This window comes from Barbus barbus (assembly GCF_936440315.1).
Source record: "Barbus barbus genome assembly, chromosome: 1".
Lineage (NCBI taxonomy): Eukaryota > Metazoa > Chordata > Actinopteri > Cypriniformes > Cyprinidae > Barbus > Barbus barbus.
In genome coordinates, this window is record NC_136729.1 from 40592136 (window position 1) to 40616418 (window position 24283).

Sequence of the window (24283 nt, forward strand, 5' to 3'; positions counted from 1 at the left end):
TTTCTTGTGATCTTAAGGTGAAATATGACCCAGACTTGTTTTGTGAGATTCACCCATTTGGTTCAGGGGAAATATTATCTACCTTTAATAAATCGGTGTGTGGACAGAAACGTGAACATAGGGCATTTATTTAATAAAGACAAGGTTCACCAATCTTAAGCATCCTTAATGAGCAGCGGAAGATTACCTGATTCCTTAAGGGCTGGTGCTGGGAGGGTCTGTCTCTGTGTGCGTGGCTCTCACGCGTGATGGCAGATGCCCCTGAGTCCACGTGGACCGACCCCACCGGTGTGGGCTGAGAAAGACAAACCAAAACACAGAGAACATTAGTTCCAAGGTGAGCTAGCTCTATGTCTGAGCAAATATAGACAACACAATTATACTGTGTTGCAGAGACTGCTCTAGGCAGTAAAGACAACATGTTGACTCACAATCGGTCTGCCAACCCAGTCATATGAGTAATCAAAGGTATATCCTTTTCGTTCAAACAACTCGGTAAACAAGGTCCGCAAGTATTCGTAATCTGGCTTCTCAAAGAAATCCAACCGCCGGACGTAGCGTAGATAGGTGGCCATCTCCTCTGAAAACACAAATGAGGATAAAGTTACAATGACAAGTATCATTAAATTAGAGCAAAGAGAAGTCTGGTCTTAAAGTCAACATAAAACATTTCAACAACCCATTTTACTTCTGTAATGTGATGTGCTTTTGTCCAAGTGGCAGCTGAAAAAGTTATTGCATTTGATAAAGGATTACAAAGTAGGGTTGTGTGCCTCGACTGATTACATTGTATAACAACCAACTAATTGACTAGTCTAACAAACCCCGAGAAGAAGAAGTAGTCTTCATATGCAATCTATTTATAATAGCCTACTTAACCTATGAATAAAACAGTCAAATCCTAAACTGAATGCCGTTGAAAAATAGGTTATATTGAGGGGTGCACAATTGTTTTTTTTTTATTCTGGTAGTCACGAGAGCACCTAGAGATTTCGTTTGGCGCTCACACTGCACATAGTGTGACCAGTTACATATAATTATAAAAAATATAATAATAATAGTATTAAAAGCACTTCTAGTTAAAAAAAAAAAAATTTATTAACAAAACAAAAATGTTATAATTAGTGCTGTCAATCGATTAAAAAAATATTAACTAATTAAATCGCAAATTGTTTTCCGAAATTAATCGCGATTAATCCCACCTAACATTAAAGTTTTTAATTATACTTTTATACTGCAATAGTTTCTCATTCAATCTTCAAATGAATGCAGAAACAACAAAGTATATTTTTAATTTTTGTTTAATGCCATCTTTTTTTTATGACTGAAGGCAAGTATCAATACCAACTGATGTCTCTATGAATGTTTTACCTAATATTTTACCATTGACTATAGCCATTCAACATTGCAGTATAATTGAGAGCTATCAATTTAACATTTAGACCTTAAAAATAGCTTCTAGTTTAAGTGAACTATATAAATAAAATTAAAAATAAAACTTACTTCAGTAACTCGATAGATCAAATAGAGTGAAAGATAAATAGTTGGTATTCAAGTTTTTTTTTTTATAAATATAAATATATATATATACACACACACACACACACACAGTATCTCACAGAAGTGAGTACACCCCTCACATTTTTGTAAATATGTTATTATATCTTTTCATGTGACAACACGGAAGAAATGACACTTTGCTAGAATGTAAAGAAGTGAGTGTACAGCTTGTATAACAGTGTAAATTTACTGTCCCCTCAAAATAACAACACACAGCCATTAATGTCTAAACCGCTGGCCACAAAAGTGAGTACACCCCTAAGTGAAAATGTCCAAATTGGGCCCAATTAGCCATTTTCTCTCCCCGGTGCCATGTGACTTGTTAGTGTTACAAGGTCTCAGGTGTGAATGGGGAGTAGGTGTGTTAAATTTGGTGTTATCGCTCTCACTCGCTGATACTGGTCACTGGAAGTTCAACATGGCACCTCATGGCAAATAACTCTCTGAGGATGTGAAAAAAAGAATTGTTGCTCTACATAAAGATGGCGTAGGCTATAAGAAGATTGCCAAGACCCTGAAACTGAGCTGCAGCACGGTGGCCAAGACCATACAGCAGTTTAACAGGACAGGTTCCACTCAGAACAGGCCTCGCCATGGTCGACCAAAGAAGTTGAGTGCTCGTGCCCACAGTCATATCCAGAGGTTGTGCTTGGGAAATAGATGTATGAGTGCTGCCAGCATTGCTGCAGAGGTTGAAGGGGTCAGCCAGTCAGTGCTCAGACCATATGCCGCACACTGCATCAAATTGGTCTGCATGGTTGTTGTCCCAGAAGAAGGCCTCTTCTAAAGATGATGCACAAGAAAGCCCGCAAACAGTTTGCTGAAGACAAGCTTCAGGATTACTGGAACCATGTCCAGTGGTCTGATGAGACCAAGATAAACTTATTCGGTTAAGATGGTGTCAAGTGTGTGTGGAGGCAACCAGGTGAGGAGTACAAAGAGAAGTGTGTCTTTCCTACAGTCAAGCATGGTGGTGGGAGTGTCATGATCTGGAGCTGCATGAGTGCTGCCAGAAATGGGGAGCTTTCATTGAGGGAATTATGAATGCCAACATGTACTGTGACATACTGAAGCAGAGACTAGGCCGCAGGGCAGTATTCCAACAAGATAACTACCCCAAACACACCTCCAAGATGACCACTGCCTTGCTAAAGGGTAAAGGTGATGGACTGGCCAAGCATGTCTCCAGATCTAAACCCTATTGAGCATCTGTGGGACATCCTCAAATGGAAGGTGGAGGAGCGCAAGGTCTCTAACATCCACCAGCTCCGTGATGTCGTCATGGAGGAGTGGAAAAGGACTCCAGTGGCAACCTGTGAAGCTCTCTGGTGAACTCCATGCCCAAGAGGGTTAAGTCAGTACTGAAAAATAATGGTGGCCACACAACATATTGACACTTTGGGCCCAAATTGGACATTTTCAATTAGGGGTGTACTCACTTTTGTGGCCAGCGGTTTAGACATTAATGGCTGTGTGTTGAGTTATTTTGAGGGGACAGTAAATATACACTGTTATACAAGCTGTACACTCACTACTTTACATTGTAGCAAAGTGTCATTTCTTCAGTGTTGTCACATGAAAAGATAAAATATTTACAAAAATGTGAGGGGTGTACTCACTTCTGTATATATATATAAAATATATATGTATAAATATATATATATTTATATAAAAAAAACCTGAAATACCAACTATTTATCTTTCACTATATTTGATCTATCAAGTTACTGAAGTAAGTTTTATTTTTTAATTTTATTCCCCTTAAAACCAAAATTTCATACCGGTATTGTACCTCATAAGCTTATACGCAAGCTTAACTGTTATATGGAAGTTCGACATAGACTGCAGCAAACTTTTCTGTTTTCTTCTAAATCAAATTACTATCTCGACTTGCTCATCTTCTGAGTGGACATTTCTCTGAACCTGTCGCAAGTTACACTGAGAAGACAAACACACCAAGCTCTGATGCAATATGAAATGATTTTGTTTTCCACTCCAGATATATACAAGCATTGTGTTATTTTTAAAAAGTATCATTAACATGACAGTAATTTGAAGCAGCAGCAGTATAGCTTCGTCGACTAGTATTGCATAACACTATTACAAAGAAACATTATATTTCCTTTGGAATAATGTGCACTTCTGAACCGTGAACAAAACCAGGAATGTGTATTAAGAAAGTAAACAGGGTCAGATATGACTTTATGTTGACTAAGATTAGCTGAAACAAATGCAGCACATGATGGGGGTCTCACCAGGAAAATTCTCACAGAGAACCTCAATGGGAGTGTTTCGCTTTGTGTCCCCAATCTTCTGGTAGCGTTCCTTCAGTGTGTCAGCCTGCAAAGCACAAAACAACGTCTGATTTTCAAGAACTAAATTAGTAACAGTTTTAATGGCTTTAACATGCTAGTTCAACATACTTTTAGTCCCTGCCAAGGGAGACTACCCCGGAGGAAATACATGAACATGTGACCCAAGGCCTCAAGGTCATCCTTCCGACTTTGCTCTACAAAAAAAAAAGTAAAATAGTAACATCATGTACACAATAATGAAGTTGGTTGGACAGTAGAGATGGAAATCATACAGAATTGAACAAATCTGGTTTCGATTTGAATTACTTAACTATAAATATACTGATCATTGATCATATGATCAATAAAAAAAATCATTATTGCATGATTTGACCACATAACTGACCAAAACAATAAATAAATATCCATGTCTTATTTCAAAACCATAAGACTTCCATTCATCTACAGAACAATGATTTTTGTCCATCCACTTAAAGTCCATGCAACTTTTGAACACAACCGTGCATTTCAGCTTCTGCATTTACCATATTTGATGTGGTCTATGTAAGTGGATTGGTTCATTTTTATATTTAAATAAAAGACAAAATTAAAGGTGCCGTAAGTGATTCCTAAGAGACCTGAAGATAATGAACATTGTGAATTTGGGGACGGCCTATCAAGACAGGCGTCCTTTTGGGGAGGGGTCAGTTTGTTTTGGTTATTTCAAATATCAGCACTTCTCAGAAATCGCTTCCTGCACCTTTATATCTGTTCATCATATAAAACGATCATGTCTCTTCAGATGACGGATTAAAGCTCTTGGATTACTTTTATCTGTCTTTATGAACTCTAAGCTTAAAATTTGGTTGCATGGGTTTTCAATGGATGACTAAAAAAACTCATTTAAAATATCTTCACTTGTGTTTCAAAGATAAACTTAAGTCTTATGTATCTAGAATGACATGAGGGTGAGTAAATGATAAGTTTTCATTTTTGGGTAAAGCATCCCTTAAAGGTGATGATACACAGGGCAACTATTTGAGCAAAGTTTCTGGACAATAGGGCCGTTCGCACTGCTTTAGTTCCAGAACTAAAAGTACAGTACTAAAGTACTGGGACGATTTTGCGCGAACTATTTCCCAGTACCATTTAAAGGGTTGCATTCGCACCGACAGTGGGTACTAAGAAGTGACGTAAGCCGGTTGACAGCGACGTCATTTGTATGCGGCGTTCAACAACGTAAACAAAGAAGAACAACGTTAATAACAGGAGGATTGAGGAAGCTGTGATCAGAGCTGTGTTTTTGTTGTCTCGCAGGTTTCACAATAATGGACATGGAATTTCGACGTATACGTCAAGCGATTGAAAGAACGGAAAGGAGGATTAAGAATCTCCAACGACAATTTGCAGTGTTACATTTCATTGATGCTGATAGAAGCACAAAATGCCGTAGACCAAGTCTTCAGGTAAATGCCGTTTATAAATGCTCTCAGTATGATACAATGTTTACACAATATATGTTTACACGGTGTTTTAAATCATGGCGGGTGAGGGCGTTTTCGTACGCGTTCGGCCAATCAGCATACACTTACGTCACGAATAGTTCCAAGAACTGTTTTAAACACTACTATGAAATAGGATCTAATTTAGTTCCTCCAAACTGTGTTCCTGGAACTAAAACTGTTCCTAGTTCCCGCGGTGCGAACACGCCAAAAAGTGGGTAGTTCCACAGTTAGTTCGGGTACTATGAAAAGGTTCCTGCGGTGCGAAAGGCCCTAATGTTGCTGTCAAAGGGCAATCATGTGAGACACAGGGCCTGTGACAAATTTGTTGCTTATTCTCGGTGGTACAGTCCCCAAGCAACATCGCTCTGCAATAATGCCCGGCAACATTGCTCAAAAAATGTTGCCCCGTGTATCATCACCTTAAGTCATTTACAACATAACAGTAAGTGTTCTTGCTTTTTTATTCTGAGTTAGACATGGCATGACATGCAATTCAGTGAGTATGTAAGTTGATAGTTCTGTATCCGATTAGACTGATTCAGTGCGAGTCATTCCAGAAAAATAAGTGACCCATCTTCTGAATTTTTTAATTATTCAATAAAAAGGACAGCACTGTACAGGATGCCTGTGTATTTCTTTTCACTGTATCATCTTGGGCCACCCATTTTTCCTCTGGCATCACATTCAGTTTAGACGACACAATCAAGACTGAGGTGCTATAGATTCAATGCAACATTAAAAGGAACCAAACATGAATATCATGTTCTTTAAAAGAACTGGTTCACGATTCCCAACCCTATTAAACAGCCAATCAAGAAGCCACAAAGAGTGGGGATAGTGCCATGCTAAATTTAATGTTAAGTCCATTTTAAGATCAGACTAGGGAGGTATCTAACACTTACCTTTCCCTAAGTGTGTATTAATAGACATGTATCGAGCTGTGCCGGTAAGGCTCTTGTGCTCCCGGTAAGGAATGTGTTTTTTGGTTTCTGGGTCAATGTATTCTTTTGCAAGGCCAAAGTCTATGATGTGAATGATGTGCTCCTTCTTGTTTCCTTGTCGACCGATGAGGAAGTTCTCTGGCTTCACGTCTCTATAGATGAGGTTTTTAGAATGTACATACTCCATGCGGGAAATCTGGGGAAATTCATGGACTCACGTTACACGTTTACACTGCAAAGCATCAGTCCAATGATATGCAAGCACTTCTCACCCAGGTGCCACACTGCTCTTAAACTTCAGAAGCTTCTCAGAGGACCTGTGCACTCACCAGCTGAATGGCGATCATCAGGACGGTCTTGAGCGAGAATGTTCGGTCACACAGGTCAAAGAGATCCTCAAGACTGGGGCCGAGCAGCTCCAGAACCATGGCATTGTATTTCCCACAGGGCCCAAAATAGTAGACCTGAGGCAGACCCTCTACTTTAAAAGAAAAACACAAGAAAAATAGAGAAACATTAACTACAATAGTCATAACATTCTCTCTTTAATGGTTAAGTGTGCATTTTTAATGAAATTATTTCTATAAAATGATGGCCTCATCATTATTCCTCCAACCACTACATGGCAGCACTGTGAGAACTAAATGAAGCTGGCTTTGCCACAATTCACTTTGAATGCTTGCAAACACACATGAATTATGCTAAGAAACCAGCATTACCAAAACTGCAGTGTCAGATTTGGTGAGTAAGGTGTCTGACTCGCAAATTTGGCATTTAGTGTTGGAGGGATTTTTGTACACGAGTGTTTTTTAGCACTTTCAGTTCCATCATCCTAAAATTTGTGGGTTTTTTGGTTAAATGACTAAACTACGGTCTGTGGTTCACACATGCTCAAGAATTTAATGTTTCATTCTACAGCATGAAATACATATAAATATGATGATCAAATCAATCGGTTATTTATTGATTTATTTTACTCTTAAAAAAGGCGGTTGCAAACAAGTGTCTAAATAGGACTGCAGAGTTTGCTGGGAATATAGACCTTTGTCAGGGTAGCGCCATGTTTAATATGTGGCTGTGAGGGAATGCACTCAGGGTGTACTGTTGCTAAAAAAAATACTCCGTGTTCAGCTGACCAAACATCTTTCTGAAAATAAATAAATAAATACCCGACCTGTAAAAGGCATCAAATATGAAATGAGCTCATTTAGTGGATAAAATTGTAAAATTTCTCAGTTTAAACATTTATGTTTTCTATGTTCTATTGTGAATAAAATATTGGCTCATGTGATTTGAAAGTCTTTTAGTTTTTATTTTATTCCAAAAAAAAACATTTCCGGAATTCGGGTTGCAAAATAAAAACTTTCAGTACACAAAAGCTCCATAAAAGAGCTTTTAAATTTGTGAGATGGCAAAAAATATGATTTAGGACTATCATACAGTGTGTGCCATTGTGAGAACTAAGTCACAGCCTCATTTTCATGTTAAATTCAATATAGAATCTAACCTAAGTGCTGTCACTTGAACAGGAAAACTCCTCTTCTCACTAGTCTGCTTTCACAGCTTCTTAATATGCCTATAAATCATGCTCTTGCAAACTATTCTAACTCAAAATGTCAGGGAAAATGTTTTTTTAAAATAAAGACTTAAGAGTTCCCAGAAGCTTAATATAGTAGTGATGTTGAAGTCCATGTGACCGTGGTTTAGTTCATGAGGCTTTAAAATTTATAAGTTGTGTTCATTTGTAAAGATAATCACGAACTGCATGAATGAAACTTTTGCTGGTCACAGAGCTTCTTTTCTGCAATAATCCAATAACCAATGGAAAAATGGGTTCTTTGTAGAAGGAACCAGAATAATGTTAACTTCCAGGTTGACCTACAAAATAACAAAAAACATACTCTTTATTTATCAGCTGAAGCATATACATGTGTCTCTAAACTGTATGCATCTTGTGAGGGTGATGTGGGTAGTTTCATGCAAAGCCTACACTGCTCATTGTGTGGTGGTGTTGTAACACCCCTGAGAATAGAGCGCACTGTTGGCCTGCCGATGACTCATCTTGTGATCAGACTGCACATAACACATATTCAGTTGTTGGTTTCTATCTATCTCTGCTGATTAACACTTTTCACAAGCTTTCTATTGGCACTCCACTGCTAGATGCTGCTGGAACATGTGAGTGGGAATTCAAAGAGTGGGAGGAAATTCATATAGTAAGACATATAGACATGTAATCGCTCAAAAAGTGGCATATTTCATAGAAAAAGTTAATATAGTGAGCTTCAGGTCATCAGACATAAAAAGCAATTTAAGAAAAGGTCATCATGAGTCATGACTGGGGCTGAAATGAATCCACATGCACAGATTTCCACAGAATTTGAATAGCTGTCATTCACAAAAATGTATTTCCCTTGCTCGTTTATTATATATTTTGGCTAATAATGCAGCAACCAATAACAGTGATTTTAAGGCCGTTTATATATATATATATATATATATATATATATATATATATATATATATACACACATACACATACACATACACATACATATACATATACATATACATATACATATACATATGTGTATGTATGTATATATATATATATATATATATATATATATATATATATATATATATATATATATATATATATATATATATATATATATATATATATATATACATACACGTATACATATATATATACATATATACATACATATATATGTAATGTGTATATACATACATATATATGTAATGTGTATATATATACATATATATGTAATGTGTATATATATATATATATATATATATATATATATATATATATGTAATGTATATATATATATATATATATATATATATATATATATATATATATATATATATATATATATATATATATATATATATATATATATATATATATATATACACACACACACATACAAAGAGGTAAGAAGAAAGATTACTCAAAACAAAGATTTAACAATCACATAGATAGGTCATCCAAAAATAAATGAATAAAGTCATTCTTTTTGTTTTCATAGCATACAAAAGGTATTCTAATAGTTTAATAAAATTAAGGTCGAACCACTGATGTCACAAGGACTATTTTAACAATGTCCTTACTACTTTTCTGGGCCTTGAACGTGGTAGTTCCGTTGCTATTCATGCAGGTCCAGAAAGCACTCAGATTTCATCAAAAATATCTTCATTTGTGTTCTGAAGATGAACGAAGGTCTTACAGGTTTGGAATGACATGAGGCTGAATAATCAATAACAATTTTCATTTTTGGGTGAACTATCCCTTTAAATCTTGATTTTGGAATTTTAATTGGGGGAAAATTTTATTTGTTTGTTGCTTGTGGCAATTCAGAATGAATGACAAGGTACCAAGGGCCTGGTATCGTACCAAAACACCACAATCCATATATTTTAATGAAATGGTGTACTGCAGGCATTGCAAAAAAAAAAAAAAAAAAAAAAAAAGATTCCATTGAAGCCTAGGTCAGACTAAACCAAGTGCTGTGTAGTTCTCTCAGTCAGTCCCACTTTGGAGTCCTCAGTGCTCCAACAAAACGCCATCTGCCAGCAGCCTGTTTGAGAGTGGGGCCACCTACGCCCGCTCAAACACGGATGTCTGACTGGAGAGGAGATACCATGTGACTCTACAGCCTCCAGTTCACATACATCAGCCTGCAGTGACGCAGCTCACTTCTGCCACACTGCACACTTAAACAAACCCCAGTTCAGCCGGAGAATCAAAGACAAAGACTGGGAGAGTCTGGATTTACAATGCCTGAGCTGGTTGATCAGTAGCCAAGCCATTCCCAGCCAAACTCACAGATTCAAGTCCCAATGCCAAGTTTGCTCGGAGGTGTATCAGAGTTCAACACGATACCGCTACACATTAACCACAAACGAAAGAGAACTGTACCGGACTTTCTAGAGGAAGAGACAAGAGTGTGACCTTTGGCTGGGTTCTGCCAGAGTGATAGGAAATTATGGCGTGTACAAGAAGTTGATGTCAGAGTAAGGTCATCTTTATTAATGATAATGATAGTGGGATAGTGTTGCACAATATACCGGTACTAAAAAAGTATTGTGATACCCTGCTTTTAAAAAATGGTACGATTTCACATTTTACTAGTACCGGTACTTAAAGAATGCATTTTAATAAGAGCCGTATTTCCTGAGTAAAACACTGGGATGAGTAGATTAAAAGTAGCCTAGGTCAGTACACTTAAATCAAAGTGCGACGGACTAGTGTCTTTGAACATTAATGGAATACACAGATTTAGGATGCATGATATTGGAGTTGCCGATATGCAGACATTTTTCAAATCATTTGGGCCGATACTGATATATTTCCTTTTAAGTCTGTCTGTGTTTAAAAAATAAAACATTACACATTAATGAATAAATCAGTATAAAATTATTTAATTTACAAGTTTTTCTTCATGTAATCTATAGCTTCTGACGTTTAAATAAAAATACACTCGTTTTATGACATCAATTACTGCTCTATTTAATCAGAAACAGTCTAAATGTAGGCTATTTTACTTTGAATTTAATTAGAAGTAGGCCAACAGCGCCCCCTACAGATCAAAACTCCTTACCGAACGGGCGTTAGGACCTGGAGGAGTCACTGCTACCGCTGAGAAAAATAATAAAATGCATTTCATAGGGCCTTAAAAATTTAATTTGTGTTAAACTTTTAATAAATTGCTGTTAAATTGTGCAAGTTTCATGATTTCAGATTCAGAATTGTTTATTGTCACTAGCATACAACGAAATTATAGACTTGCCAACGCATTGTGACTAATCCTTTCTGGATAAATCACATCACTGTACCGTAGTAATGCCACTCTTAAAACTTCATTTTGCGTTTAAGTGGACTGAGCTCACTCATGATGCAAGAAAATTGTTTAAGTTTACAAATCCCTTGGCATTACATGAGCCTGAAGAACAGAGAGAGATGGAGAAGAGACAAATAGGATGGACGTGGATTACATAAGCGCCATGGGTGGTGTTATGTCATTCACAAAGCTGCGCTTGAGGATGGAGAGACAGAGGAACTCTACCTCCCACCAGAACATCCTGCCCTCAACAGCACCACTCCTCCGCAACACGCAGTGGTCAGGACAGCGTGATTAACAAATTGCCCACTTTGCTGGAAGTGCTCATGCACAAACATTGACAGTACGCACCACTGAAACAGCAGCAAAACAAGAGACTGGAGGACAAGGCACAACCAGTGATCAGGTTGGAGGGAAGAGTGCGGTCAGTCATGTTTGCAGACGGGGGCAGTATGCGATTACGGGCAGGTGGTATTATCTGCTCGTTTTATCTGCCTGTGTGCGTGGGATAGGCTTGGCCACAGCTCAGACTTCCTGTCAACTCCCTTCGGCCAACCCTGGTGTGCTAACAAGACAGAGGGCGGTGTCAAAAACAAAGTGGTGCCGTCGAGATATACGCAAACCATCCATTGCAATCTAAGTCAGAGTTACCACAAGCCTTTTGTCCAAAATGCACCTACAGCAAAGCAACATTGTAAGACAGGAATCTTTGCTGTGATATTTGTTCTTCCTGTCTGTCAGCCCAGTCGCTGTAATATGACCTGAACTGCTGTGATGTCCGTGAATGTGTACCCACATGAAAGATTTCCCTCGCTCTCTTTTGTACCTGAGCGGATCGGATTAAAAGGGATGATCTCTAGTGCAAACAGAAGAAATCATTACAGCTGAATCAGTTTGTGTAATCTGTTGATATCATACCCCAGCAAATAAAAACCATTCAGAGAAACTGTCCTGAAAGGGATGCGCCAATCCAACTATAAACTATTCATTCGAAATTACAGCTGGGTAATATAGATCAAATCTCAACATTTATTAGATATAGACTATTTTTAGCATCTTGATATTTATGAATTAGCCCCAAAGTAAAAAACAAAAAAACAAGTCGTTGCAATTTATACAAAATATTTAAACCAAGCTGGATAACGCAGTACACATGTAGAAAGGTAAAAAGCATGTTTTTCCAAACTGAATATTTGTTATGGATTTGTATCTACCAATTTAATAGCTCAAAGTAAATAAAAGCTCCAGGTATTATTTTTTCTGAAAACATTTGAAAAGCATTTATGCAAATGCCACATAGGGACTGAATAATTCGGAGCGATGATGCAACAAATGTTTAAATCAGTGTTTTGAAGTGACTGACTGAAATGGACAGTGCAAAAGATTTCGACCTGACAGAAATAAATTTAACTTTCAAATTCCAATTTCATTTGTGCTATAGAGTTGGACTCACAACATCAAAAGTAAGATGGAACTGGCCTACTGGAAACTCAACAATTAACAGTATAGTAATTGGTATAGATTTAAAAACCCTCACAGCAGTGAGAAACCAAAAAATTCAAGATAGTAACTTTTTTGGTGGAAATTCAACCGTTTATATATTGCATATCCATGTAGTAAATGTAATTCTATAATTCAGGACTTAAATACTTTCAAAAATGAAAATAACTTTGATATGAATACAGTATGTACCCTTTTTTTGGTGCACAAATGAATGAATTGTTTGGATCAGTAGGGCAAAAAGCTTCTCATTAAACAGCACTTAAGTTAGAAATGCTACACAGTAAAATCATCAGTGTTAATTAAGCAGTGTTACTCTCCGTTTACTCTTAAGGAGTTAATTTAACAACAAATAGTGAAAAATGCCCTCTAGTGTTGGTGAAAATGATCAGAGTTGAATTCTGCATTGTTAACTTTACTCTGTTAAGCTCCGCCCCTCAATCTACCCCGAAGACCACAGCACAAGTTGTCTCGTCGCCATTTTCATCTGCCTTGCGCCAAAAGGTAAGCTCTTTTAATTAATTTGTTAAAACATAAGTTTAATATTGTGCTACTATTAATGCATAAGTTGTAGTTATTTTTAACTTTGGTTTAAACTCGGAAATATCGAATAGGTATTGAACAGGCAAGTCAGTATGTTGGAGAAATGTGCTTTTTCATCTCAATGTGGTTAATGATAAAGTTTAAATGATGTCAGTAATCTTACTTAATTCGATTTTCAGCTGTATTTAGCTTTGATGTTAGAATGTAAGTATAATGAATAGCACGTTATGTTGTTGTGGAATGAAATGTCTTATAGCATGCCCTACGACGTTAGATACGTAACTCTGAATAAATTATATGATGTTATGTAAACCGTTGGAATGTTATATAAACTCTATATTTGCTGCTGTTCAGCTCACGAAACACTAAATGTGTCCAACGGCATTAAGTTCTGTGAAGACAAATTAGTCGAACGCCGCCATCGCATCTTTACTGAAGCCACATTGATGGAAATACGTTATTACTTATGCATTTGGGGGACTGTTAAACTCATAAATCTACTTTTAGTAAAGTAATTCGCATCGGCCTATTTCTGAATTTTTTTTTTTTTTTTTTTTTTTTATACGCGTAGCTTAACTCGGTCGGTTAACGGTTAAATCGTTAAAATGAAAATCCTAACTGGAAAGACAATTCTCAGTGATATTATTATTTATTTCATTGTTGTTGGTTTTTTTAAAACCACATACCAGATATAACAGTTCAGCATAATCACTACCAGCTGACACTGGTCACTCAGTATATCGTCATAGCACCCAGCCTAAGCCCTGACCTTCAACAGATCTTAATAAGTGCATTACAAATGGAGTCTGAATATTAATGCTTGTGTGTGTAATCAGAACAGACGGGATGGACTGTGATCTCTAGACCAGTGATGTCACTTCTCTCCTCATTGATAAGAGCTGCATGCCCAGGCATGGGGGGGAGGGGGTGCACTGAACACACCATCACTTTGGAGTGGTGCAATAAAAGATGAGTAATCATCACTAACACCCTCTTCACCGCCTGTGCTTCGAACTTACATTAGAGAATATTCCACTTACATTTACGGGAAAGAAATGTTTTCTGAGAGCCCCAATAGACCACTGAATGGTTACATTTAATGTCTACTGTTCAGTCTGATGTTCTAGTACTGCTCCTTTAATAAATCACAGACGTCCTGAAAGGTCATTTCATCTGGCAGAAGCAGGACTGCTCAGCATCCTGCGTGACGCATCCTTTGAGTGGATAAGAATCAGCTGGAAGGGCCGTGATATCACTGCGCGATATTGAGCTGAGCGCTGCTGCTGAAGCAGACTTCTCAGAGAGAATCGTGTCTGTGTGCCGTCCTTCAGGAGAACAGTCTCCATGCTCAGTCACAGACAGACTAGTGTTGTGATGTCAGACTCATTTCCGTTGGTGGTTCTTTTAGTATGTTTCTATGAAATTTTTACACTGACTCAGTTTCATGAGAAGTCGTAATATTTTGTTTGAGATTGCGGAATTGTAAGAAATTGTACAAAATTATGACCTAAACTTAACCAAAGGCCAATCACATACATCTAACAATGATAGTAATAATTCAAACAAACAAACAAACAAACAAAAGAAAAGCTAAATGATATAGTATCATACAATTTCGGCATCTTGCATAAATTATGAGTTGTCATGACAGGGGTGCTATTTTAGGTGTCATTAATATAATATTGAAGCATTTACTAATATTTGAGACCATTTTTATTTTCAGTTTTCGTTTCTAGTTTAAAGGAGACCTATTATGCCCCTTTTTACAAGATGTAATAATAAGTCTCAGGTGTCCCCAGAATTTGTCTGTGAAGTTTCAGCTCAAAATACCCTGTAGATAATGTATTACATCATTTTGAAATGATTTGTTTTGAGTGGAAGCAGAAACGGGCTGTTTTCATGCATATCTCTTTATATGCAAATGAGCCGCTGCTCCCCGGCCCTTTTCCAGAATAGGGGTGTGCCTTTAGAGCTCGTTCCTCAGATACAATATATTTTATTTGCTTGTTTTAACTTTTAGTTTTTGTTTCTATTTAGCATTAATATATATTTTTATTCAGTTTCAGCATCTTTATTTTTATATAAAATTCAGCATTTTTTATATATTTTTAGTATTTAATTTTCAATTTGAATGTAGTTGTTTTTTTAATTAGTTTTTCATCAAATATTTATATATTATTTTATAATACGCCATAGTGAATGGAAGAATTATAATGGCAGCAGGTTGAATAAATTTAAACTAATTAAGGCTTTTGCTAACAAATAACAAACAGGGAATTTGAGGACTACTATAGAATTTGTTCTACTTCATATTGCTTCATTTACATATTCAATTGCAGGTTCCCTCTCACATCCCACGGGCTTCTAGAGCTCGAAAGCATGCATTCTAAATAGGGGTGCTCCGATTGATCGGCTATTAATTGCTTTTGGAATGTTTGATGATCGGCTGTTTCTATAAAGGCTGATCTAAGCTGCAGTGAGAGGTTTGGCATGGCATGCAGCGGCACCGTCTCAGCCTCTGTCTGGCGTGGGTAAAATAATTATAAAGCTGAAGGTGAGGTACAATTCATATTTCTTCATTAAATAACTTATGAAGTCATTTGAAAACCTTATGCGAGACATTTCACAAATAGTGTGAATGAATCACTGCGCCCGCTCTCTTTCCCTCTCAAAATGCGCAAATGGCTTCAAATCACAACGGTCTGCACCATAAGAGAGTTGCACACTGCACAGTTGACACAGGAATTGTCACTTGCACAATCGAGGCAGTGTCACATTGTCACTTAAGTTTATAAAGTGCATGCATTTCGTTTTCATTCAGTGCTCGCTGGCAATGCTCGAAGCCATTTCCACACATACGTCATTTGCAGTGCGTATGCATTGTTTTTTTGCACGCTCATGTTAACTGATTAAAGCGTTCACACAGTACACAGTTGCGGCCCGGCAGTGCGTTCCAGGAACGGTGCATCTGCAGCAGTGCAGCGATTGTTTCCGCACCGAGTTGAAAGTGACAAACGCATTGTTTGTGAAAATTTAGTAATTACACCATTAATGCATATAAAGTCTACTGTGTGTTTATTTATTTATTTTTTTACAGTCAACGCATATGGCTTTTTGGCTAGGTTTAAAGGAAAAGAGCACTTTTAGATAAACAAGGCAATAATAAATGGCACTCATGGAGGTAGGAAAACAAAGTTCTATATGAGCCGCATGATTGCTTATAATAAAGATTTAAATGCAAAAGAAAAGGCAGTAGTTCTGAACGTTTCTGCCAATGGTAAGTTTTAATTTAGAATGTTTGTGATTACATGAAAAGTAGTTTAAATGTTTTGCCACTTTCTTGAGCAACTTAATATATAACTCTAGAAGTATTTGCATCATACTGTACAGTAAAAAGAATCACAATGCTGAAAAAGCATTCTTAGGTAACAATGTTTGGACTTGAATCCAACCTGTTTGTGGTAACCAGCCACAGATCAGCAGCGGCCCCTGTGTGAAAGCACAGTCTATGCTGCTTCTGCACCGCTTACATATCGCACATGGACTGCATACGCACTGCAAACGGAGTATGTGTGAACCTGGTGTAAAAGGCTTCACCCCGCAAATAAAAAAAAAATCCCCTCTCACAAGAGTCACCTAAGAGGGAATTTCCCCCCATTTTCCAAAATGAAATTCAGGCCCTGATTAAATGTCTAAAAATCTTGATTGGAGTATGACTGTAAATAATTCTACATGATAAAAAGAAGGCTTTAAAAAGATTGGTATCGGTGATCGATCTGGCTTCTGAATTGCGCATAGCAAAAATGCATCAGACAAATGTTTGAATATTATTGCACATAAAAACAGCTGGCGACATATATATATATATATATATATATATATATATATATATAGAGAGAGAGAGAGAGAAGAGAGAGAGAGAGAGAGAGAGAGAGAGAGAGAGAGAGAGAGAGAGAGAGAATGTGTGTTTTCTTAATTTCTCCAATACCGACAGAAGTACCGATAACGTCAGAGCTTATCGATACTCCGGTCTTTCATAATTTAGCCCCGAGACCGATTTAATACAGAGTTTCGGTACCCATCCCTAGTGATCAGCAAGTGATCACCCATCGGTGATCGGCCTCAAAAATCCTGATTGGAGCACCCCTAATTCTAATCTAATCAATCTAAAAAATGTGAATTAAATTTATAAACAAATAAAATCATTTTAATGCATGTTAGATTGCTTATATTGCTTAAGTGCATGATCAATTGAAGTCCACATGTAATACAAGAAACTAAGCTTCTAACCAGTAGATTCAAGCAAACAGCGTGGCTATGCTATTTGTGAATGTGTTTGGAGGCGTTTTCTCCAAATCGTTGAACCTTGCGTTTGTAGTTTCTTAAGGCCCCGATCAGGCAGAACATGTTTTTTGCAGTGAGAGGTGCCTTTTTGAATTGTTGCAACATCATTCGTGTCCAATCGAATGGATGGAGAAGCGGACCTTCCGTTGTGGTGACGAAAGTTTACCGTTGCTTAGAAAGTCCGGAGACTGCAATGATGGAGGAGAAACTTTTGGTGTCTGTTGCGGATTACCTGGAGCTGTAGATTTTAAGGTTTCTGCTAATATGACAATTTACTTAACAGCAAAAACCAAAGATTTTAAGAGCGCTCACACCATAATCCTTCGATTAGACTGACAGGACAGCTGATTTGGTCATTGCCTAGCAACATAAAAAAACGGCAGTGCACTGCTCTTTTTTTTTAAAAGTCACCAAAAAAAAGGAAGTGTGGTGCGCCTTGTGTTTTCAGACCTAATGCTTTCGGTCTGATCGGGGCCTAATACTGCTTTTGGAAAACACTCCAGAATAATTCAATAAACAATCTGCTAATTCAGAAACTCAAAAGTACATTTGGTTCTTGAATTAGACATCACTAAAACAATCTCCAGAACACTGTCTACAGGAAACATAACCAGTGGAAACACTGCGTTTAACAAAAGTAAAGGTTTCAAGAATTATGACTGATAAAGAGTGAACGGCATCTCAATTATTTGGTACAATGCGCTCCCGGATGACAACATAAGGTCACAAACGGACATACCTGAGCTTAAGCTCAAAGGAAGATCGGAATCTCTAGGGAAGATATCAAGCCAACTGACAAAGCCTGTTATGTAAATAGATTTCATTATTGCATATACAAGGTTTTGTTTGTGCATTATGGGTTCAACTGGATCCCTAACAACAGAAAAACCACTACAGCCAACAGCAAATAGAGACTGAATCAATCCGCTTTAAATAACGCACTAATATTGTCTCGTCATAATGCCATCATGAACCAAGCATTATAAACCATCCAAACAAGCTGTGCAGAAAGAGGAAGGTGAGAATCACAAAGTCAAGGCCGAGACTCTCCAGCCTTCATCACCCCATCCCCCCCATCCATAAAGCATGAGCTGTGCTCAGTGGGTGGGCCCAGTGGAGTCAGCCCATCCTGCAGACACATACAGCACCTCCTCCACTGAGGCTACGCCTCGGCGATACTCTTTGTACTATGGCTAGAGGGAATTTGATGCATGATGCTTTCTCATATCATGATGCTCAAAAATGCATAATTTTTTACTTGATTTTTAATCATTAATTTGTTCTGAAAGCATAACAGGATCATAAGATCACAGGTAAATGCCGATCAGCCACATTAAATTCAGTTTTTGCACACCTTGAGTAATAAATGCATGATTTGCAATTGACAACTGGATTACTGGATAAGGACTCTTAATCATTTTGATTCGCAAAAAGGATTTGTTGTTGTTCTGCTGGCACCAGTTGAGCAGATCAGTTTTATATTTGCACCTACCATTTTTTCACTGACCGCACCACCAATAAACTTTGTGATTTTGTATGTCTGAAACAAATATTTATAGTTTTCAAAAAACATTTAATACATTTTAGTTGTATAAAGATCAAGTTACAATTCAAGATTTCAATTTGCAAATATATATGAGGTTAAAGGGGTGATTGATTGTGATTGAAATTTTTTAACGTTAGGGTGCAATGTTGCTGTTGGAGCATAAACAATATCTGCAACGTTATGAAGCTGAAAGTTCAATGCAAACGGAGATATCGTCTTTTCAAATGATGGCAGTTTAATGACTATAACGAGTTACTTCCCGGGTCCGTTACTTCCCGAACCCAGATAAACCCCGCCCCTGGGAACACACAGCAAAGGGGGCGAGGCCATGCTGTGCTGCTTTAGAGAAGAGGAAGAAAAAAACTAGGGGTGCACGTAAAAATCTATTCATATATGAATTGCCATTCTGTCTTCTAATGATTCTAATGGATTCACAAATTTCAAAATCAGTTTTCTAAAGCAGAGGTTCTTAATACTGTTACTCGTGTCTCCCTGCTCTGCATCTCTCTCTCTCTCTCATTCAGATCATCAGCTCAGTGAATACACTTATTTTCAAATAGCTTTGAGAAGCGTTATACATGGACGCGTGTGCGGTTGCCATATTTGATTAAAACTTTAATCAGAATAAACCATATATTAAAAGCTAACATAGCATTTACAAACAGTATCTAAAAGTATGAGAAAACGAACAAAAAAACTTAGGCCTACCATTAAAAGCCGTGCTTGCACAGGTTCTGCACGATCCACACTAATATCCTCTGCATCTCAATCGGGCTCAAATTGATAAGCAATATAGACGACGTCATTGTTTACAATACAACCGAAGCACATGCCACTGAGCTGAGGGGCGGGATGTTTAGACGCGCACTAGAGGCGGTTTAGCCAATCACAACATGCTGGACCAGCTAACCAATCTGAGTCCATCGCTTATTTCTGAGGGAGGGGCTTCATAAAAGCAGGAAATGATCAGCGCGTTTATCAGAGAAGGGACAGAGCGGTGTGGAATAAAGGTAAATTATGTAAGAAATAATACTTTTTTTGTTTTTTTTTAAACGAAGCATTAACATGTTAGACTGCACCCCATAAACACAACACAAACCTTTAAAACAAGAAAAGATTCTTAAAGGGGTCATATGGTGTGATTTCAAGTTTTCCTTTCTCTTTGGAGTGTTACAAGCTGTTCATGCATAGATAAGATCCCTGAAATTGCAAAGACTAAAGTCTCAAAACCAAAGAAGACTTGTTAAGACTTGTCGACGCCCCCCTAAAACGGCTCATTCAAACACGCCCCCACATGTCTGCGTCACGATGTGGGGAGATTTTCATAACACCGCCCAAATGTTTACACAAAGAAAGGGGGCATGATTTTTACTCTCGCTGTAGTATTGTTGCTGCCGCAGGCGCCATGTCCTGGAGATGCTGTGAAAGCGAAATTACTTTGTTTGGGCTTCCAAAAGAGGACACAACTAGAAATCAGTGGTTAAGTTGTATTTACAACACTGTTCCAGAGCAATACAACGCAAATATTAGAGTGTGTGCGGTGCATTTTACGGAGGACTATTTTCTGAACCTGACAGGAGAGTAGCCTACAATGCTGGCTTGCTCAAAGACTGTTTCTATTTCTATAAAGTAATTCCAACTTTGCAAGGACAGTCTGGCACTTCTGATTCACAGCCTGTAAATATGTTTCTGACACTGACGATTCAAACGTGAGTTTTGATCAGTGTAGAGTAGTGCTTGTTGTTTTCCGTTTCTCCGATCACAAATGCAGACATGGTAATGTTTACGCGGCGCGATGCAACTCGACGCGTGAAAAGACAGTTTAAGTCATTATAATCAGTAATTATGTCCCCACTGGATGCAACAAATGCTTCGTTTGTAATGGGTTTTATTGTTTGTGTCATCATGCCGGGAGACGCCATCACTATACGGTGAGGGGCGTAACATTTCCATCACATGCTTGAGGTATTCGGCCAATTCTACATCCTTAATCCTACACACAAATTCAACAACTACCTTATTAACTATTAATAACCAGTAATTAGGACTTTGAGTCAAAAAGCATAGTTAATAGTGAGAACTGGACCTTAAAGTGTGACCTGGTTTACTGATGCTTTGGTTGAAATGTTTTCATAAATTTTTGCTCATCCCAGCAAAATGTCTTGCAGGTCAAAGGGGTTAAATAATTATATTATTTCACTACAATAATAAATTAATGATAATCAAATGCACTTTGAACTGAGCATAATACAAAATATTTACATTGTCTATGGCAATGTCTATTACTTCAAGATTTTATTCATTTCTATGACTTTAAGGCAGTAATTAATAAAACAAAAACACTCATTTAGTTTGTTCTCACTGACGTTCAGCACGTGCACAAAGACTGGGCTAATCGATAATGCAACTTATAGACTATTATCCTTATTGATTTTTAGCAGTTAGTCATTGCAGCCCTAATTCACATTATTTAAAAAGGGTGAAGGTCAAAAGATTGGTGCTCCTATGCCATTGTTAAAATCTTGATGCATTGGGAATCATTTTGTAATCACACCGTGTCTCCAAAATTGAACTTCAGAGCAAAAAACTAAAGATTCACAAAGGCGCAATCAGCTAATCCAGTTTCAAGAGTTCTAGAACATGTAGAATCTCTCCAGCAGCCGCGATGGGCAGAAATAAGGGGATAGACAGCATGCAAGAGCTTGAAGGCACATCTGGGGGAGGGTAGACCTCAGGGGTTGGGATGCACAGTGGAGGACGTAAGGGGAAGCACATCCTCAGGATTTGATGCTACAGTCACAATAGCATCTCCTTCACCTGACCACCCAGCGCCTCACTTCCTGTGGTGCTTTCTTTGTGGGGTCTAACAAACAAACATGCTCCCCAAGAAATGGACACAATAGTCTGATTCTAGATTAAATGTGTGTGGATGTCACATGGTACTCATTTAATAAGTCCTAAAATATAATATAAAATAATAATAAAATAATGTAATAAATAAAATAAAACAAAGGCTATGTGAAAAATAAACAAACAAAAATACATTAAGTTAAAATTTTAAATGTTTTTGAAAGGAGTCTCATTCTCACCAATACTATTTATTTGGACAAATTACAGTGAAACAGATATATTGTGAAATATTAGAATTAAAACATTTTTAAATATAATCTTTATAACTTTCAGCATCATTAGGTACTCCAGTCTTCAGTGTCACGATCCTTCAAAATTAATTCTATTATCCTGATTTGGTGCTCAGTTAATGTTGGTGCTGAATTATTAATATTGGTTCTTATTATTATCAAGCGATGCTGAAGACAGCATTTGCTGTGTAATATTTTTGAGGAAACTGTAATCCTTTATTTCTTTTTTATATTAGTATGTTAAAATGATTTTAAATATTTATTATAAATATATATTTGAATGTTGGGTTTTATATGGAAGACCACATCAGTATATAAAAATTTCAAACAGATGTGAAATAAGTAAATAGAAAAAAAGTTTAATAAATAAATACTGTCACTGAGAATTAAATTTATTTTAAACTGGAATGTTTATTTATTTATTGCTTGCCAAGTTAAACACAAAAAACTATATACTCCTATTAAATTCCCTTGTAATCATTGATTACAATGTTATTCATTAAGGTGCAGTTATACAGGTTACTTTAACAACTAGCTCTGAGAAACAAAGTCTGCATATTGTATCCCAGCAGCCTCTGTGAGGGGTCAGGGCTTCAGTTTATGTGGGACCCTGCTGATTCGGTATTACTCCAGGGTGGTGCTCAAGGAGCTGAGCAAGGCACGGGTATAGAGTTACACAAGCTCGACTGCCAGGCAGTTTAATCAGCGGACTGCTTTTCAGACGTCATACGATAACAGCGCTAAGTGAACATCCTGGAAATGCTTGTGGTCAGAGTGCCACCTTTCCTGAAGTGCTGATTCATCACTGAGACACAAACCCTGCTGTGGGACATGTACGGAGCTGCACGGCCTGCATACTGTCCCAGATACAGCACAGGAAGCAGACGTATACACAGCAGAAAGACTCAAACCACTTGCACAGACATCCCCTGCTTAAACCAGAAGAGTGGCAGATATGTAGGCTTACACACAGCTTTACTGAGACGCTCGCATAGAAGCTTACTGTGCTGCGTGCTGAATTATTGATCAGCTGCTGCTGCCACCCTTTTCCTATCTCCTCTGGTCCAACACACCCCTGAACGACATATATCATTACAAACACATCCGCTTGACTTCTACTTCCAATGATTCTGAGCAGCTGTGTTTTATTCACAATACAGCACGGCTATGACCGCTTCACCCAACGGTTCTGTGTATCACTGAGCAACACCCTTAGCAACATAATCAATAATATAGCATCAAAACTGTTTCATGTTTTATGTATTTCGGCAGAATTAACTGTTTGTTATTTATTTAACGAAGTATGAGTGACCCCAGCTGGCGTTATGTTGCATCTTTCATCTTTAATTTTGAGACCCCGCCCTTCCCCCCCATCTAATAAACGCTTTAACGCAAGTTTCCGAAGTGAGGATGGAATATTTACTGAATCTATTAGTTTTCTGTTTCAGGTATGATTCTGTAGCTATGTCCATCAGTTTACACTGTAATGACGCTTGCAAACTCGCGCTGTGCCGCAAATCAGTCGGTTTTAAAACTAAAATACGGAAAACAGACGTTTTCTCATGCTGAGAGACAAGCAGATGTATGTGTGTGAGAAAATATCATATATGGTGTTAAACAAAATAAATGACAGCGGATAAGAAGAGCTCCTATTCTCTGTTTTTATTTAAGCTTTATTTAAGGAACATTCTCTTGTTGTTTTTAATGTTGCTGTCAGGAACTATTTTTAGCGGAAGGACAGCATTTAACAAACTTTCTTCATACTAATTTTTGGTTTTAATATTTTTTATTGAAAAGCAATAAGGTACTCGAGGCTGTGCTGTATCGTGAACAAATCATGGCTGAAGGGCATTGTTAGGCACGATGCGCTGAGATTTATTCATAATACAGCATGGCCTCCAGTACCTTACAGAAAAACAAAAAACTATTGTATTGTAAATATTGCACTTTTAGTTTTAATATAACATCTCATTTTTACATAGAGCCAGTGTAATCTTGGTATGCACGCTTCTGTTCAATTGCTTTGGATTGTTAATTTT

The 24283-nt window shown here is 37.4% G+C and overlaps 1 protein-coding gene across 3 annotated transcripts in view; it reads right to left on the reverse strand.

The window, feature by feature from the left end:
• Positions 1 to 24283, reverse strand: part of LOC306875979 (casein kinase I-like) — a 60305-nt gene that overhangs the window by 17739 nt on the left and 18283 nt on the right. For all 3 annotated transcript variants that reach the window (XM_079426848.1, XM_079426847.1, XM_079426849.1), the window contains exons 5-10: positions 6630 to 6781; positions 6262 to 6496; positions 3984 to 4069; positions 3816 to 3900; positions 432 to 580; positions 188 to 295 (exon numbers count right to left, since the gene is read on the reverse strand). In XM_079426848.1, coding sequence (XP_079282974.1) covers positions 188 to 295; positions 432 to 580; positions 3816 to 3900; positions 3984 to 4069; positions 6262 to 6496; positions 6630 to 6781 — 815 coding nt within the window. The remainder of the gene's footprint in view (positions 1 to 187; positions 296 to 431; positions 581 to 3815; positions 3901 to 3983; positions 4070 to 6261; positions 6497 to 6629; positions 6782 to 24283) is intronic.